The 18121-nt window shown below is 41.0% G+C and overlaps 1 protein-coding gene across 12 annotated transcripts in view; it reads right to left on the reverse strand.

The window, feature by feature from the left end:
* Dennd1a (DENN domain containing 1A) overlaps positions 1-18121 on the reverse strand; it is a 552823-nt gene that overhangs the window by 208711 nt on the left and 325991 nt on the right. For all 12 annotated transcript variants that reach the window (XM_050124870.1, XM_050124871.1, XM_050124877.1 and 9 more), the window contains one exon: positions 14673-14773. In XM_050124870.1, coding sequence (XP_049980827.1) covers positions 14673-14773 — 101 coding nt within the window. The remainder of the gene's footprint in view (positions 1-14672; positions 14774-18121) is intronic.

Here is an 18121-nt window from a genome sequence, read left to right on the forward strand (position 1 = left end):
TTCTCGAGACAGGGTTTCTCTGTAGGTTTGGTGCCTGTCCTGGAACTAGCTCTTGTAGACCAGCCTGGCCTCGAACTCCCAGAGATCCGCCTGCCTCTGCCTCCCGAGTTCTGGGATTAAAGGCGTGCGCCACCACCGCCTTAACTTCTTTTTGCCCACTTGGCACTTCATGCAGATTCTTCATGCAGAACAGGAAGATATATTTATCTCCATTGCAGGCAATGACTTTGAGGTGAAGGAAATGGGGCTCACTTAAGCACACTCAGTTATTACCACAGTTTGGACTCAGGACTTTAATTACAGTCTTGACTTCTTTCCCACTCAGGCTACTTATTCAGATCTCAGGAGCAAGTTCAGTCAAATCTTTGTTGAGAATTTATTTAGAAATATATAGTTTCCCTTTGTTCAACTAGCACACTTTTGTGTGTGCCTGTGTGTGTTAACAGAACTTAAGAGTTCTATTAACGTGAGACACAATTGCTCCTGGCAGCACTGATCTATTCCAAAGAGAACGTTGAGCACCAAAGATATTCCACTTGGAGCTTGTTTTCTTCTTGGCAAAAACTGGCCTTTGGGCAAAGAAATGCCCATGCCTCAACCAGTGACAAGATATATAGTATCTGGAAATGGATAAACAGGACTGTCAAATCTTGCCAAGACAGGGTAAGACAGTTTTGAAAAACTTCTTGCCTTTAAAAATGGTCTGGCAGTTACTCTAGGCCTTAGCCAAAAGTTGGTTGCTTCAATGTTGCAAATGAGACTTTGGGTGATTGCCCAGGTAGCCAGTTGTCGCTGTCATTTGTTACATGTTTTAGAAGTTGCTTGATTGTACTTCCTACTTACTCAAGTAATATTATTTCCCTTCTCCGATCTTCGAGGGGTCAGAGACTAGATAATTGTAGTTACTTCCTCTCATGACTTGGCCAAGTTATTTATTATACAAGACTTAAGCTAGTTAAATAGGATATTTGTTCTTATTGTTTATAATTTTGTATTAGTCTTAAAACTCTATTATTTAAACAAAAGGGGGAGGTGCTGTACAAAGACCTGCAGCTCGGAAGTACCCGCCTACTGAGGTGTAGCCTCTTATACTATATATGCGGTAAAAAAAAAATCTCGTTTTGTCCTTTTTTTCTCCTTCCCCTTGCTCCTTTCTGCCGGCTGCTTGTTTTGGATCGTGTGATTCAACTAAAGGATTCTGATTTGTGAGTTTAGCCCTAAATAAATAACTATCTATTCCTCAATACTGAGCTAGTGTGGGATTTCTTTTTAGTGTCCGGTCACAAGTACAGATGACCTGACCATCAAGCCCAATATATACCCAAATTCTTTCATTTGCCTGAATCTGAAATTCCCATCTTCTCCTCACACATCATCATTCCTTTGTGGATTCTTCACATTTGATGCCTTCTCTGAGGACTAGACCCTCCTCTAAGTCCCTTGCCACTTTTTACCTTAAGACAAACAAATAAACAACCACAAAGCTCCAATCCCCCTCTCTTGCTAGGATGCATCTTCCTATGCCTGGTGACAAGTACACAGTAAGCACTTATGAGTACTTAATGCATCAAGGAAGCACATAGCTTCTGTGTATGTGTTAAAATTCTTTAATACAATCTATAACAGCCACGAACTGGGCACATGAAAGAGAATTTTAGGCAAACCTGCCCATCTATTCTACTTCCATCCTAGTTAGGTGCAATAAATTTCAACTGGATTTTGTTGGAGAAGCTCCTTTCCCTGCTCCCTCTCCCGCCTCCTTCACACACACACACACACACACACACACACACACACACACACACACACGTAGGAGGAGGGCCCACTTGTTCTAACTAGCCACCTGGCTAGCTTAGCCCCGAAATAACCACAAAGAGACTGTATTAATTAAATCACTGCTTGGCCCATTAATTCTAGTTTCTTATAGGCTAATTTTTACATCTTAGTTTAACCCTTTTCTATTAATCTGTGTATCACCACATGGCAGTGGCTTACCAAATAAAATTCCCAGTATCTGTCTCTGGTGGATCCATGGCATCTCTCTATGACTGTGCTTTCTTCCTTCCAGAATTCAGTTCTGTCTTCTCCACCTACCTAAGTTCTGCCCTATCAGACCAAGGCAGTTTCTTTATTCATTAACCAATGAAAGATGCATATAGACAGAAGGACTTCCCATACCATTTCCCCTTTTCTGTTTAAACAAAAAGGAAGGCTTTAATTTTTAACATACTAAAATTACATATAATAAAAGTTATCAAGCAAGAATAACAGCTACAATATTTGTATCTACTTTATCTTTTATCATAACTAAGGAAAACTATAAATTCTTCAACTCCATCAAAGACTCCAGAAGGATATATTACCTATGTAAACTGGAAGTGCATTGTAAGCAATTTCCAAAACTCTAGAATTGACAGAGACATCTCGCTGGCTGGACAGTTCCTCAAAGTTCTTCTGTACCATTAGGGCATCCATCTTCAGCCTATAAGTACATAGTTATCCAGCAGACTTTTCCATGAAGCAGGAAATTTCAAAGACAGTTCCGTCACTTTCTTCTGTATCCTGCAGAGTGTCTAGCAGACTCTTCCATGAAGCAAGAACCCTGAAGGATCATCTCATCTTTAGGCAAGTTCAGCAGTCATTTCTCTGAGGGTCCTGCATGTCCAAAGAAGCAGTCTAGGCAAGAGCAGTTTCTTGCCCAAATGGCTAACCAACTCCATAAGGAACCTCTTCAATGCCCATCATTCTTTTGAAGTAGAATGGTGCTGCCAGGAGCAGATGTGTCTCACTGTCAGGAAAAGTCCTAAATTTTTAAAACACTTACATGCCATATTTTGAAGGTCTCTGAAAGATTTGAAGAATACCTAACTAATTGAAATACATCTCTATATATCTAGAAAACCTAAGTAACATGACTACAAACTTGACTATTATAGATGATTATCTATGAACCTATATTTCTTAATTATACATTACATTTTTTAAATGAGCTGGACAAACAGAATGGTGTGCCAACGTGGGGCTGACCAAATCTACTTAAAAGGCTGAGAGAGCTTGGGGAGTTATTCTAGATTAAAAAGAATACAGTTGAACATGGATTCTTAATAGTAGCATTTTCTTGAGTGGGCGCTACTTGCTACAGGCAAGTGTTCTTATTTAAGAGAGGCTTCCTGACTCAGCTTTAGCTGCAAAACCTTGCAGCTCTTTTACAAAACACTTAAATGGTGCTGATGAAAAGCTGACCGCATGGTTTTTGGTGGTGGCAGGGACCTTGAAACTCCATAGGGTTGTGGCAATAGACATGGCTCTGGACAGTACCTCCGCCATGAGGCTGGAATCTCAGAAAGCTAAGGAATGAGCTGGATCCAACCATCAAAGTCATGGCTTTAATCTTAGCCATATTGCTTAATAAATTAAAGATGTATGTGGTCAGAATAAAGAGAGATATATAGTAAAGATAGATTCAAAGACAAAGAAAACCTCTAAATGTTTTACAGTGTGTTTAAAAAATATACGCAGGCTTGGGAGAGAAAAGACAAAGGTTAAAGTCCTTTAAAGGAAAAAAAAAAGATAGTAGTTAGGTGTGGTGGCACACATCTTTAATCCCAACACTTGGAAGGCAGAGGCAGACAGACCTGTGAGTTCAAGCTGTGGTAGTACACACCTTTATTCCTAGCACTTGGGAGGCAAAGGCAGGCAGATCTCTGTGAGTTCCAGGACAGCCAAATATACACGGAGAAACCCTGTCTCAAAAAGCCAAAATTATTAAATTAAATTAAAAATAAATAAAATAAATAGAGATTAAAATAAAGCCACATAAAGATGAAAAATACACAGAGTCTGGATACTGTATGTCATTATGTTCTCTTTGAATTGTTTGAATGCTGAGGAAGAAGCAATAGATGCTAAAAGATATTTGATTATAAATGCTGCTGAATTAATCCAAGATAGGTATTTTGAAAATACCTTGACTTCAAAGTTGAAGTCAAAAGGTATATTACTTTGGAGAAGAGGTTTTGTTTTTGTTTCCACAAGAAATGAGAGGTTGTAGATTCATTCTGGGTTTAAAAAAATCAGGTTTGATCAAGGAAGACCACCTGAGAAATCTCTGGTAGGAACGGATGGCCCAGATGTCTGAGTTCTACATTCAGAACAGATTCAAGACTGCTGCCTGAGATGATCAAGCCTCACAGGATACTACAGTCAGGACTTGATCATAATTCTAATTTTTTTAGGTCCCCAAAAGATTATGAGCGCCCCCAGCCAGCAGGAAGTAGCCTGGAAAACTACACCTACATTCCCAAAAAAATGGACTATGGATATTTTCCTTTGTTTAGAATGTTGTTTACAAGTTGTTATGGATAATGGTCAAGAGAAAAGCTAAACAAAGGATATTAGATTCCTTAAAAAAAAAGGGGGGGGAAGTGCTATGGGACAATAGTTTATACCCTGTCAATTGTATAAAATGCTGTTGGCCAGTAGCCAAGCAGGAAGTATAGACGGGACAACCAAACAGGAAGTAGAGGTGGGTCAATAAGAACAGGAGAATTCTGGGAAGAAGGAAGTTCTAGCCTGCAGTCGTGACCCAGCCACAGAAGAAGCAAAATGTGACTGCTTCGCCAAATAAGGTACGGTGCCACGTGGCTAACACAGACAAGTATAATGGGCAAGTATAAGTTATAAGAGTTAATAAGAAGCCTGAGCTACTAGGTCTATCAGTTTATAACTAATGTAGACCTCTGTGTGATTTCTTTGGGACATAATGACTGCGGGAACTGGGAAGGACAGAAAACTCAGACAAAACACACACACACCAACAATACTGGCATCAAATTAGACAGTTTTGACTTACACAAAGTCAAAATCTACTGTTTAGGGAGGAGAACCTTAATGTTATCAGTAATGACTACTCCCTCTGAGTAAGAGAGTCTTTTCAAAGACTGTAGTAAATAGGGAAGCCAAGTCAAAGTCAAGCCCCACACTCCATTTTTATTTTCTCTGATAACAAGACTATGAATTATCCCACTTAGTTGCTACTGATTCATCCTCTGTGAAATTTCATGGCATCCATGACTTGCTGGGTATTACTTTACTGTATCCAGGCTGCTGGCCTGTCACCCACACAGACTGTGTGGTCAGATGTACTGCTTCTAAGTTTCCTGGATGGAATCGATTCACAGGTGGGGTTGACTCAGAACCCCACATGCAGTCCAGATAGGTAGCCTTTCCTAGCCAACATCTCTCATAGACAATCTGTGCACCACTGCTCTGGGACAAAGAATGAACTCTAGAATATCAGGAAATATGATGCATTTCAAAAACTCGGATGCAACTTGTTTGACCCACACAGGCTCCATTTGCCTTTTTAGTTCAATCATAGGCTTAGAAAACACTAGCAACTTGGCCCTTGACTTGGCTGTCCTTTGGTATGGGAAAAATGAACTTGTTTTTAATACGCCTTGAAAATATTTTATCACCAAAGTATGTGAACAAGTGCCTAGAAGATGCCAAACATCTTAGGGCCGGTTTGTGGCACTTATTCCAGAATATTTCTGAAGGAGGAAGGAAGGACAAGCAGAGCCTATGGGCAGTCCCATATGGTTTTTACAGGAATCCAAGCTGCATGGTGCTTACTACTTATTAAGTACTCTACAAATATTGTTGAGCAAACATATAATTAAATAACAACACAACACCTATAATAAGCAAAATGTCAACAAGATTAGATGGACTTTTTCACAAATCTTGGTAATAACTACAGCTCATTCTCTGACACTTGAAGACACTAGTAAGGAAAGCTTTGACACCAGAAGGTCTTGTCTTTCAAGTGAAGTCTCTATAATTTCTTACATAAGTGACAGTAGTTCAGTCTTAACCTCTCTGAACTTCAATTTCCTCCCATATATGAAAGAGTCAATAAATTATAGCTCAATTTTGAAATCCTACAGTGGTGTTTAGAAAGGACTCACCACACACATTTTCCATAAATGGTGAGTGCTAATACGAAAGGCAGTACTGACCCTCACCTGCAAGTTAATCCTTCTGTTCCCAAATGGAAGGCTTTCCAGGGTGGGCCAAACTCAGAAATGCTATCAGCTAAGGTAGGCAACATTCTCATTTTCATGTTCAAAGTCAAAGGAATGGCACAGATCTAAAGTAACCAGCAGCACATGTTTTTAAATATTCATAAGGGCTGGAAATGTCTTACTCCTTTCGTTTTCTCTGCCATCTGCTTTTGTTTCTTTTCTTTTCATTCTTATGCCACAGCTGCAAATGAAAACAACCATACAATAACTCAAGTTAAATACAAAAGTCAAAATAAAAACAATCTCATTGGTAAAAGAGAAAATGAGTTATAAAGTTTGTCTCTTGAGGCAGCAAAAGCAAGAGAAATATTTGATGTCAACTAGACCTTCCAGAAACTAAAACTCATATCCTGTGTGATGGTGACAAGAGCAATCACTCTAAGTGGCCCCTCTGTCATACCTGATAATTGTACTTGGAATTTACACAGTCATTCCTTAAAATAGGTAAACTGTACCCATTTTCCAGAAAAAAGACAGTGTACATCAGAGGTTAAATAAAAGAAGACTGAGATTTGAATCCAGATCTGTGGAAGCTCAAATCCTAAGTACTCTCTACTTTACTACCCTCTGTCAACATGAAGGGACAGAACAAAATTAATTTGGAAAATATTTAAGGGAACCCATTTGTACTAAACTGACTCATTTAGATAATTAAAATTTGTGATTATAGTTCTAATTAAAGTTAACTCAGATAATTGGTTGTTGTATTTGTGCATGTACAATTAGACTCTTCCACATAATTGCAGGGTGCTCATCCTTTAAATTATTAACTGCATGCAAACTACAGCTCTGTTCTTCTAGCTTCTGTTCAACTAAAGCCTGCATATAGCTTCTGGGGTCCCAGGAGCCCACGGAGCATGACCTGTGATGCTCACAGCAGGGGTTAGGTTCAGCCCCATTTAACATGTCTTTGTCCAGAGGTCAATGAACATCTCATCTTCAAATGCCATGTGACAGGCTTATGTGGCCAGCACTGTTGTCCTGAAAAATCCTAGCAGCATATACCTGAAGAAAAACTGGCAGCAGTGGTCCTCATGTGTTAATTACACTTGTGAAGTCTATTATGCATAGAAAGGGCACCTGCTGGCAGTGAAAATGACTAGAATCCGCCCTTCCTGTGTGGTGAGCAAATTGAGAGTTCATTTCTACAGGAGATAATAGTTTTCAGATTCCACTTGTGTATCCCCTGCAAGGGGATGTACTTGACATTTAAATCATCTGCAGAAGAACAAACCTCCCTCAGATTTACATGTTGTGGGCTCCCAGCCCTTTGCTTAAAATGCTAGTTATCCCTGCTGGCTCCAGCCACCAAGGATTCAACTCAACTTGGTGACTTTCAAGTCAAGGATCTCAATAGACTAGAGTAATTAACACTGACTCAATTTTCATGACATTTTTACTTTCGGGCCAGAACAGTTACATCAGACTAAAATGATCAAGTTAAGCCTTGACTGGAAGGCCTGCCTTCTTCTCCTGTGGTCTTTTCATTTCATCACACTTATATCTTATGGTTACAAGCAGATGCCACTCCCCACTGGCATGAAACCATCCTTGGTCAGATGTCATAAAGTTCTTTGTGAAAACCAAACACTAGGAGAAAGACACATTGTACAAACACGGTTGGGGTGGGGGGTGGAGCTCGGGCTCATCACAAAGCTGGTCAGGCATCAGAAAATGAATGCAGAGCTCAACTGTGAGTTTGGGATGGCAGACTCAGGACCCTTCCTTGATAAGTCTTCTATTCCAAGTCTGAACTGCTAACATGCCTGTGGCTCAGCAGACTATGACACAATTCTTGAATGATGATATGAGAGAAGACATTGGAAAGAGGACCTTGGACAGCCTTCAGTGAAAATCAGAAGGAAGAGAACAAAACAAACACTGCGCAAACAAAACAGGAGAGACAGTGGTTACAATGAACAACTGGAGAGACAGTGGTTACAATGAACAACTGGAGAAACAGTGGTTACAATGAACAACTGGAGAGACAGTGGTCACAATGAACACCTGGAGAGACAGTGGTTACAATGAACAACTGGCTATGATAAATAACTTATTTTTATTTGTTTTTTTTTCAAAAGAAAGCATTCAATAATAAAAGTTTTATTTCATTATAGAAATAATAAAAACTGTACTAAAAGCAAGCTGAAGTAGTCTCTTCTCCATCACAAGTCATTGTTAAATATTTTGATGTTTCCAGATCTGAATGTTAGGATGTGTGTATGTACATATAGTTCTTGTTTATGACCATGAGACCAGAATCACATAAAACACAGTGTGAATCTGAGACAAGCTACTAAACCCTTTGGGGCTTTGGTTTCCTGACCCACGAAGTGGTGCTGATAAAACCTGCTCTGTAGGGCTATGTAGGGCTATTGGGAGGATGGGATGAGGTCACAGAGGTAAGAGGTGGTCCAGTGACTGGGGCCTAGCAGACTTAACCACTGCTATCACAGAGACATTTTACTCTCTGTGATTTTGAATTATAAGCTGCTGGATAGTGTGTGTGTGTGTGTGTGTTTGAGGGTATTGCTATACAACCCATGGGGGACTTGGTACTTGATATGTAGCCCAAGCTAGCCTTGAATTTGAAGTAAAGCTTCTGTTTTAGACTTGTAAGGACTAGGATTACATAGATGTGTGCTACTACACACAAGCTTATAGTTTTAAAACAGCTAATAATTTAGCAACAGAACTTTCTAAATAATGAAATTCTAAAGCTGAACTTTTTGGCAAGGGGGCTCTGTCAGTTCTCTGAGTGCTGCCATCCCTGAACTTCAAAGCCCATGCACTCTTATCGAAACACAGTATTAAGTACTGTAACCAGCTCCATGTGGGATTCTAAGCTGCCTTTGAAAACACTCTGAGTTTCACTGAAGTGTGTGTGTGTGTGTGTGTGTGTGTGTGTGTGCGAGCACATGCGATGGGTAATGCGTCTCTCTCCATGTGGAAGTCAGAGGGAAAGGTCATATGTCTGGAAGAGGCTTGTGCCTGTGAGGCTGTCTGTTATACATGAAAGAGGGGTTCTCCATGCTAACTGTGCTGGGGGTCACTCTGTGAGGCTATCTCCTAACTTCCCCAACCTTCCCTCTTCTCTCTCCTTCCCCTTTCCCATGGGTCTCATGCTTTAGCTTTCCTTCTAGCTTCCCTGTACTTTTCTCTTTGATCTTCTGTTCAATTCTACAATCTTCCATCTAAACAATGACAACAAATACTACCAGATGACAAACACGTTCTTTCCACTGATATAGTTGTCATTGGAAAAACTAAGAATGAGTGGTTTAGAAGCTCAAAAAAGAATGACAAAGAGGCAAAGGTCTGCTTGAGGAGCCAGGGCCTGCAGACCTTTGTAGAGAGTGGAAAATGAGGGGGAAGGGGAGAAGAAAAGCCCAATGTACCCAGACAAGTCTCAGGAGGCAGAGCCCCAGCCCAGGTGCAGATGCCAGTTTTGGATAGACTGTTCCTCCTTCCTCCAGGGCAGGAAAAGAAAAGACAGAGGATGGCTCAAGAGTAACAGGCCTTGGGATTCAGGCAGGCTATCTGCCCCTCCTCACCAGACTTCACCTGAGCAAGAAGCATCACCTTTGGCCTGACCATGATGAGTGTAGAAAGAGCTGAGAGTAAAGGAGTAGGGAGAGCTGAGAATGGGCTGCACCATTTTCTAGCAGGTCCCACATGCAATGGCCCTTAGTATTCCCCAGAAGTATCTGTTAGAGAAGGAGCAGATAGGAAGATGCTGGGGTACCTCTTCTCATATTTATCTTCAACACCCCACCATCTAAGTGCCTCTTGATTGAGACTGAATGACATCTAGGCCTTGACTAGGTGTTGTGTCTGCAATATTGCATATTTATTCATCACATGGAGAACTCCATGAAGGTCCAGTGCAAGCAGGAAGGCAAGCAAATTTGGCAGGGTTAATAAACAGGAAGGATAGAGAGGAAGCTACAATGAGGTTAGGAGGAAGCTGTAATCAAAACAGAGAGAATGAAAAGTAAAAAGGAGAAAGGGGCAATGAAAGGGCTTTCAAATGGTTGCATAGTGTCAAGAGTCACCCTGTGTTTAAGAAGGATTGGAGGAGGCCCTCTTCAGATAAGGGCAGAGATTCCTAGAAGCAAATCTACATTCTCTAAGCTGTGTAGCCAGGCAGTGATGGACTTGAGATAAGGACTAGGTGAGTCATCTTAGCTCAACCCTCTCTATGCTAATCAAAGGGTTTTTTTTTTTTTTTTTTTTTTTTTGAGGGAGGAAGGTCACCTCTGTACAGATGACAAACAATACCAGTGTGAGTGTGAGGGGCTACAGTGTGGCTTCCAAAGGCACAGAAATGGCAATGATAGGGGTAGAACGAAGTTGAGAATGTCTAAATAGATGGGACACAGACTTGTAGATAAGCAGACAGCAGTGACAGGGCAGTGAGACAGGTTCCTAGATGCTGTGTAAGGAACCAAAGAACACAGAGGCACCATGACACAGCTGTAGGGACATGAGCCTGTGACCTTCACCTTGACCTGGGAATGGCAGGAGTAGTGGCTGATGGAGAGAGCACAACACTCATGGTTTCCCAGGGGACAGGAGACACAGAATTTGGACAGAAGAGGATGCTGAAGGAGTGTTGGGGTCTAAAAACACTCCTGAAGAAAGCAGGGGCCCCAAATAAGGTAAATCTATTACAAAGGCTTCATACCTCAATTCTTCTCTATTTAAAAACATACAAACCCTCCTACCTGTTCTCCAAGGGATCAAAATGAAATCTAGACCCAGAGTATCTGGAAGGCATTTTTAACAAGGAACAACTTCCAGAATACAGCAAAGTGTAAAAAGACATGGCAGCACAATGTGGGCACAGTTCCTGATCAACCAAGAAATACTCTACAAGGTGCTGGAGAGATGGTTCAGCAGTAGAGCACTGGCTGCCCTTGCAAAGGACCTGTGCTTAATTACTCAGTACCTACATGGTGGCTCACAACTATCTGTAACTCCAGTCTCAGAGGATCCAACACCCTCTTTTTCTGGCCTGGGCACTAGCATATATTCAGCCAAATATTCATACACAAATAATAAATAAATAATATTTTTTAAAAGATTCCAGAGAAAGTGGGAAGTACTCTACAACACATGGGCACAGGAGACCACTTCCTATGTATTACCCCAGAAGCACAGACATTAAGGGCAACATTGAATAAATGGGACCTCCTGAAACTGAGAAGCTTCTGTAAAGCAAAGAACACTGTCACTAAGACAAAAAGGCAACCTACTGACTGGGAGAAGATCTTCACCAACCCTGCAACAGACCAAGGTCTGATCTCTAAAATATATAAAGAACTCAAGAAACTAGACTTTAAAGTCTAAAGTCTAAAAATGCTAATTAACCCAATTAAAAAATGGGGCACTGAACTGAACAGAGAATTCTCAACAGAAGAAATTCAAATGGCCAAAAGACACTTAAGGTCATGCTCAACCTCCTTAGCGATCAGGGAAATGCAAATCAAAACAATTTTGAGATACCTTCTTACATCTGTCAGAATGGCTAAAATAAAAAACACCAATGATAGCCTTTGCTGGAGAGGTTGTGGAGAAAGGGGTACACTCATCCATTGCTGGTGGGAATGTAAACTTGTGCAACCCCTTTGGAAATCAGTGTGGTGGTTTCTCAGGAAAATTGGGATCAACCTACCCGAAGATCCAGCAATACCATTCTTGGGAATATACCCAAAAGATGCCCTATCATATGACAAAAGCATTTGTTCAACTATGTTCATAGCAGTATTATTTGTAATAGCCAGGACCTGGAAACAACCTAGATGCCCTTCAATGGAAGAATGGATGAAGAAAGTGTGGAATACATACATATTAGAGTACTACTCGGCGGTAAAAAACAATGACATGTTGAATTTTGGATGCAAATGCATGGAAATATGAAACACTATCCTGAGTGAGGTAAGCCAGACCCAAAAAGAGGAACATGGGATGTACTCACTGATAATTGGTTTCTAGCCATAAATAAAGGGCATTGAGCCTATAATTGGTGATCCTAGAGAAGCTAAATAAGGTGAACCCAAAGAAAAACATATAGTTATCCTCCTGGATATTGGAAGTAGACAAGATTGCCTGGCAAAAATTGGGAACTTGGGGGTGGGTTGGAATGGGGGAAAGGGGAGATGGGGAGAGACAAGTGAGAATGGGGAGAGCTTGGGGGAATGGGAAAGTTGGGATAAAGGAAGGGTGGATATGGGAGCAGGAAAGTATATATCTTAATTAAGGGAGTCATTTTAGGGTTGGCAAGAGACTTGACTCTAGAAGGGTTCCCGGGGGTCCAGGGAGATGCCCCCAGCTAGTTCCTTGGGCAGCTGAGGAGAGGGAGCCTGAAATGGCCCGATCCTATAGCCATACTGATGAATATCTTGCATATCACCATAGAACCTTCATCTGGTGATGGATGGAGATAGAGACAGAGACCCACATTGGAGCAATGGACTGAGCTCCCAAGGTCCAAATGAGGAGCAGAAGGAGGGAAAACATGAGCAAGGAAGTCAGGACCACGAGGGGTGCGCCCACCCACTGTGACGGTGGGGCCGATCTAATGGGAGCTCACCAAGGCCAGCTGGACTGGGACTGAAAAGGGATGGGATAAAACCGGACTCTCTGAACATGGTGGACAATGAGGGCTGCTGAGAAGCCAAGGACAATGGCATGGGGTTTTGATCCTATGCATGTACTGGCTTTGTGGGAGCCTAGCCTGTTTGGATGCTCACCTTCCTAGACCTGAATGGAGTGGGGAGGACCTTGGACTTCCCACAGGGCAGAGCACCCTGACTGCTCTTTGGACTGGAGAGGGAGCGAGAGGGGAGTGGGTGGAGGTGGAGGGAAACGGGAGGCAGGGAGGAGGTGGAAATTTTTAATAATAATAAAAAATTCCAGGGTGAAGGTGATGGAGCACACCTTTAATCCCACTTCCAAGTCAGTTGGTCTATAGAGTGCATTCTAGGACAGCCAAGGCAAAAGAGAGAAACCTTGTCTCCAACCCACACACTCCATCCCCACAAAAAAAGGGAAGCAATATGTCCATCCTTTAATCCCAGCACTCAGGAGGCAGACGCAGGTGGATCTCTCTGTGAGTTCAGGGCCAGCCTGTGTCAACCTGCTCTACAGAGTGAGTTCCAGGATAGCCAAGGCTACACAGAAAAACCCTGTCTTGAAATACAAAACAAAACAACAACAACAAAAACCGAGGGGGACAACAATCTACAGTCTTCTAGAATTTACTCTTCTAAAATTTATACATCTAGTGCAGAACTGAGAGAAAGTATGACTGAGAAAACCCATCAGGACCAGAAAGATCAAAATACAGAGAAAGAGGCAGCTCATTCAGCACTGTGCTCTTAGACATGTGGCTTCTTGGGAAGAAGCTGAACCTAAAACATCCAAATTTGGGTGACCATAATACCTCTAAGCTTCTAAGCTTCTAGTACACAAGGTGAGCCTTTTCAGAGAGGATTGAAAAACAAACAAATAAACAAACAAAAAAAAAACCCCAAACATCATGGTTGACTGACCTCCATCATCCTGAATCAATAGCCAATCTCAAAGTCAAAGTATCCGATCCTAAGAAGGGTTGTGGTCCCCCAAATAAAGCCTTTCTCTTGAAGCTCCAATTTCTGGCAGATGCCAAGGGTACTATGAGCCCTTATCAACATCAACTAATATGAACTGTTCAAGACAACGCTTCTTAATACACTACACCAGAGAGAAATCACTCATAAGGAAAACAGATCCAAGATATCAAAAAGAGCACCATCTTCAGCACACTCCTGGAGGCAGTGAGGGTGCTTTTGCAGGTATTGCGCCTCACACAAGCCATCCAACCCTGTATGGTATGTCATCTCAGAAACAGAATTCTGTCTGAACAACTTCAACTTGCAGATAGAGAAGGAGAGTCTCAAACCAATGATGTGTGGATACAAGGCTTCTTTCCTTTCCTCCACTAACACATACCCAACAGTCAATTCCTGGAAGAGATCAGCGGATTACATGACTGGGTGCACATTGATAATCCTAGCACTCAGGAAGCTGAGGCAGGAAGACTGTTGTGAGCTTGAGGCTGGCTTAGGATATATAGTAAAATCCTGTCTCAAAAAAGAAAACAGTAAAATAAAACAAAGAAATTAATAAAAAGAAGTACAAGAAGGTCTGCAAAAAGGAAAAAGAGGGAAAACAAATTTAGAAGGCCTAAATTATATTTAAAAGCAAGTCGGCTGGGACATGCCAGGGTATTGCTGAAACTCAAGGGATCTTGAAGATCCCAATAGTTCCTGTTACCAGTTTCCAATGTGTCTTAGTGGGAAAAAATATACAATTTCTTGGTGCTTGGTGCTACAGTGAGAAGTGCTAAAAATAACAGCTACTCTCTTGATCCCTTCAGAAAGTCATGTCATAAAGCACTTTGCTGTTAAGTGCTCCAAACCCAGTAACATTTAGACTATTTTTTAACTTAGTGTTACCTGCTGCAGTTACAGGCTAAAGCCTTTACATTTACAGGTCATTCATGGAGAAGAAAGGGGAAGACAGGGTTCTGGGCAGCCTTACCAGCAGTAATCCAGCAGGTGTGGGGGCAGCACCGGTATGTACACGTGTTGCCAGTACATGGGGTAGAGCATGGCTGCTGAGCCATGGATACAGGCAGTTAGCTGGAAAAGAGAGGAACAGAAAGTCAGATCTCATGGCAAAGTTGAGGGAGGTGCTGCCAAAATTAAGAACTCAAAGTCACAGCAAAAACAACTTCAAGTCAGATGTGCCCACTCCACCTCAATGCAATAGACTTTCTCTTCAAAATATGCATTTTGTGCCCTGTTCCCTGATTATGAAGCTAAGATGAGGCTGGGGCAGGGGTGCAGCTCAGTGGTAGTGCTTGCCTAGTATGCCTGAGATTCAGGTCCAATCCCCAGAATCACTCCCCCAGCCCCCAAAAATGAATGAATGAATGAATGAATAAAAGACTTTAAAGTTCATGTACATTTAGAATGTAAATTTGAGAAAATGAAGAATATGATAAAAGAATTAGTATGTTTTGAAAATTATTTAACATTTTAGGGTATCGGACATGTAAGCACTTATAGTTTCTTTTCTAATGAAACTAGAATGACTGTAAATATAATGCTTTCTCTTTTTATACTGACATTATCTGATACCACTTTCCTACATCCTTAAATCGTCTTAGGAATCACACCCTCTCACCATTTTCAGTGTATTCCTTATGCCCATTTTGCTGCTCTCTATCATGGAGTTACACACTTGCATTTGGATATATGATTTCTGATGCAGATTCCAGAGCTAACTATGGCTTACAGACACAGTACCAAGGTACTCAGCAGGCAGAGGAATGTAAGTGAGGATGTCTGTGCAAGTTTAACGGACAGGGCAGAGGCTCACGCTGCCTCACCGGGACTAAGCACGGTAGTCAGGTTTAAACTTACTTCCATTTCACTTTTATTTTTCACCCTTCTGATTAGCATGGAGGATGAATATTTTTTGTCATGTTTACTTGACTATATCTTAGGTAATAAGTCCTATTTCTTAAGCCTGTTCCTTTCTTTCCTGACTTTTAAAAGGAGAGCTAGTATTTTTTAAATTGATTTATAAACAAACACTGAGGACTTAGAAAGAACATCATTCGATGTGATGTTTTTGACAAGTTAATCTTCATTTTCTTCAAGTTTCTGAGAGAAGAGGTTTGAATGACTGTGTGGACAAGCCTTTTCTTTAGTGATGAGAACCACTCTTTGTCCAAGGAAATATCTCCAAAATTTCTACAAGCATCTAACTCCTAAATATGGTCTTTAGATCTGAGGTAAGAGTCTACTTCTTCCACCTAGTTGATCTATTGCGCCAGCATCCTTTGTGGGGTTACCCTTCCCCACTTCTCTCAACAAGCTCCTGCATTGTGTTTCTTCTCTTTATTCTTTTCTTAAGAACCAGAGATGACAGTACAAGCAGTAACTGATAAAATTAAAAGTAGATAGGGAAAGATAGTAAAAAGCAATACAATCTCTGTAAAGTTCAATATGACAACCCTGTAGACCCAGTTACTAAGTGATAACAGCCAACAATATATATTTTTGTCTCTTTTTTCCTTTTTTTTTTTTTGTTTGTTTCTAGGAAGCCTGTCACTATGAGGTCTTTTTGGACGCTTTTTTTGGAAGCTGGTAACTGGCCTTTGTTGACAGAGGGACATTTCTGTGGTGAAAGAGTGACATGGCAATACCCAGCTAAAAGAATCCCAGAGGTTAGTAAAAAACAACCAGTTTAAACTGGATATGTTGCTAATGCTTCACAGTTGTTAAAGCTGTGTATTGAAGCCAGAGTACTATATCCCTCACCCACTCTTTTCACTTATTCTTTAAGTTAGGTACATGTGAGGAGTAGATCCAGGGAGTGTGGACAGCTGGTCCCAGGCACCGAGGTCCCCAATCACCTGTGCCAGTCCATTCTGTCGGTTCTCTCATAGAGGTAGCTGCCACACATAAGACTGCTATGACCAGTTTCTCAAGGACAAACATAGCTGGTGATGAGGAATGGAGGACAAATCTCCTTTACTTTGATGGCACCTGCAAGTCTGGTTGGGGGCTCACAACAGTCTTGAGCACCAGTTCTTTTGCTCATCTTTAACCAGCTGCCAGAGCATTCTTGTTGATGTTGCTTGCCAGCCTCTAGGGCTCAGCTGGAATAGAACGCCTGTGCCAGTTCTGGTCTATCTGAGAAGGAGAATCTCAGCCAACCTCAGCTGCCTCCCAAGGTGGCACACCATTTGCAGAAGTAAAAGAATACAAAAAGTAAAAGCTATAAACCTTTTTCCTTCCCTCACACCAATCCACTCATCTCTCAAACCTGCTGGGGTTTGTTCTGTGAACACTCTTCTCCCAGGCCTCTGAAGGAGCGCTTCTTTCTTCTCTGAAGTCTTACCTTGACTCTGTTACTAACTGAACTGGAATAGACTGAAGACCCCCTGGCTGTGAAGTCCTCTTTTCCATCTCCACACTTGTCAAATGAATGCATCTAAGTGCTTGTCAATGCAGTGTGCACACTGAGTGAACTAAAAACAAATGACCTGACCTACGACATAAAGACAGCTAGTAGGTTGGCTTACATAATAAGCATAGTCAACATTTCATTAGTTCCACAAACTCACATTCCAAAACAAGGACCAGCTTAGATATACAAATATTTCACTTTTGGAAAAATTAAGCCATCTATCCATCTATCCATCCATCCACCCACCCACCTACTCCTGTGTCTATGCTGTAGTTCTATAGCACATTAAATAGATAAATTTAAAAGCCAAAATTAATTTTATAAATATATAAGTGCTAAAAAATCTATTTGGTACCAAGTAACAATATTATATAAATTTGTTTGTGATTGTCATGTTATTCACTAGGATGCTTTTGTTTGAGGTGGAACTTGATTTCCTGTTTCTTGTTTGCTTGAACTATTTTGAGCCAAATCTAATCTCCAGGCATCATTTTTTACCATTATTCCTTAATCTCAAATAAATATACCAGATTAAATAATAAGATTTTAAAACTTCATTAAAAACAAACAAAGCCAGAAGCTTTTAAGGTGCTCTATTAGAGAGTTTCTAAGGTCAAATCTTTACAATTTGGGTGAGACACATTCACCCATTTGATTAAGAAAACAAACAAATACCACTCTTGGAAATATACCCAAGAGATGCCCTATCATACAACAAAAGTATATACTCAACTATGTTCATAGCAGCATTGTTTGTAATAGCCAGAACCTGGAAACAACCTAGATGCCCTTCAATGGAAGAATGGATGAACAAAGTATGGAATATATACGTATTAGAGTACTACTCAGCAGTAAAAAACAGTGACTTCTTGAATTTTGCATGCAAATGGATGGAAATAGAAAACACTATCCTGAGTGAGGTAAGCCAGACCCAAAAAGAGGAACATGGGATGTACTCACTGATAATTGGTTTCTAGCCATAAATAAAGGACATTGAGCCTATAATT

Source organism: Alexandromys fortis, unplaced genomic scaffold, assembly GCF_014885135.2.
Source record: "Alexandromys fortis isolate MF-2015 unplaced genomic scaffold, M_Fortis_MF-2015_v1.1 scaffold_228, whole genome shotgun sequence".
NCBI classification, from domain to species: Eukaryota; Metazoa; Chordata; class Mammalia; order Rodentia; family Cricetidae; genus Alexandromys; species Alexandromys fortis.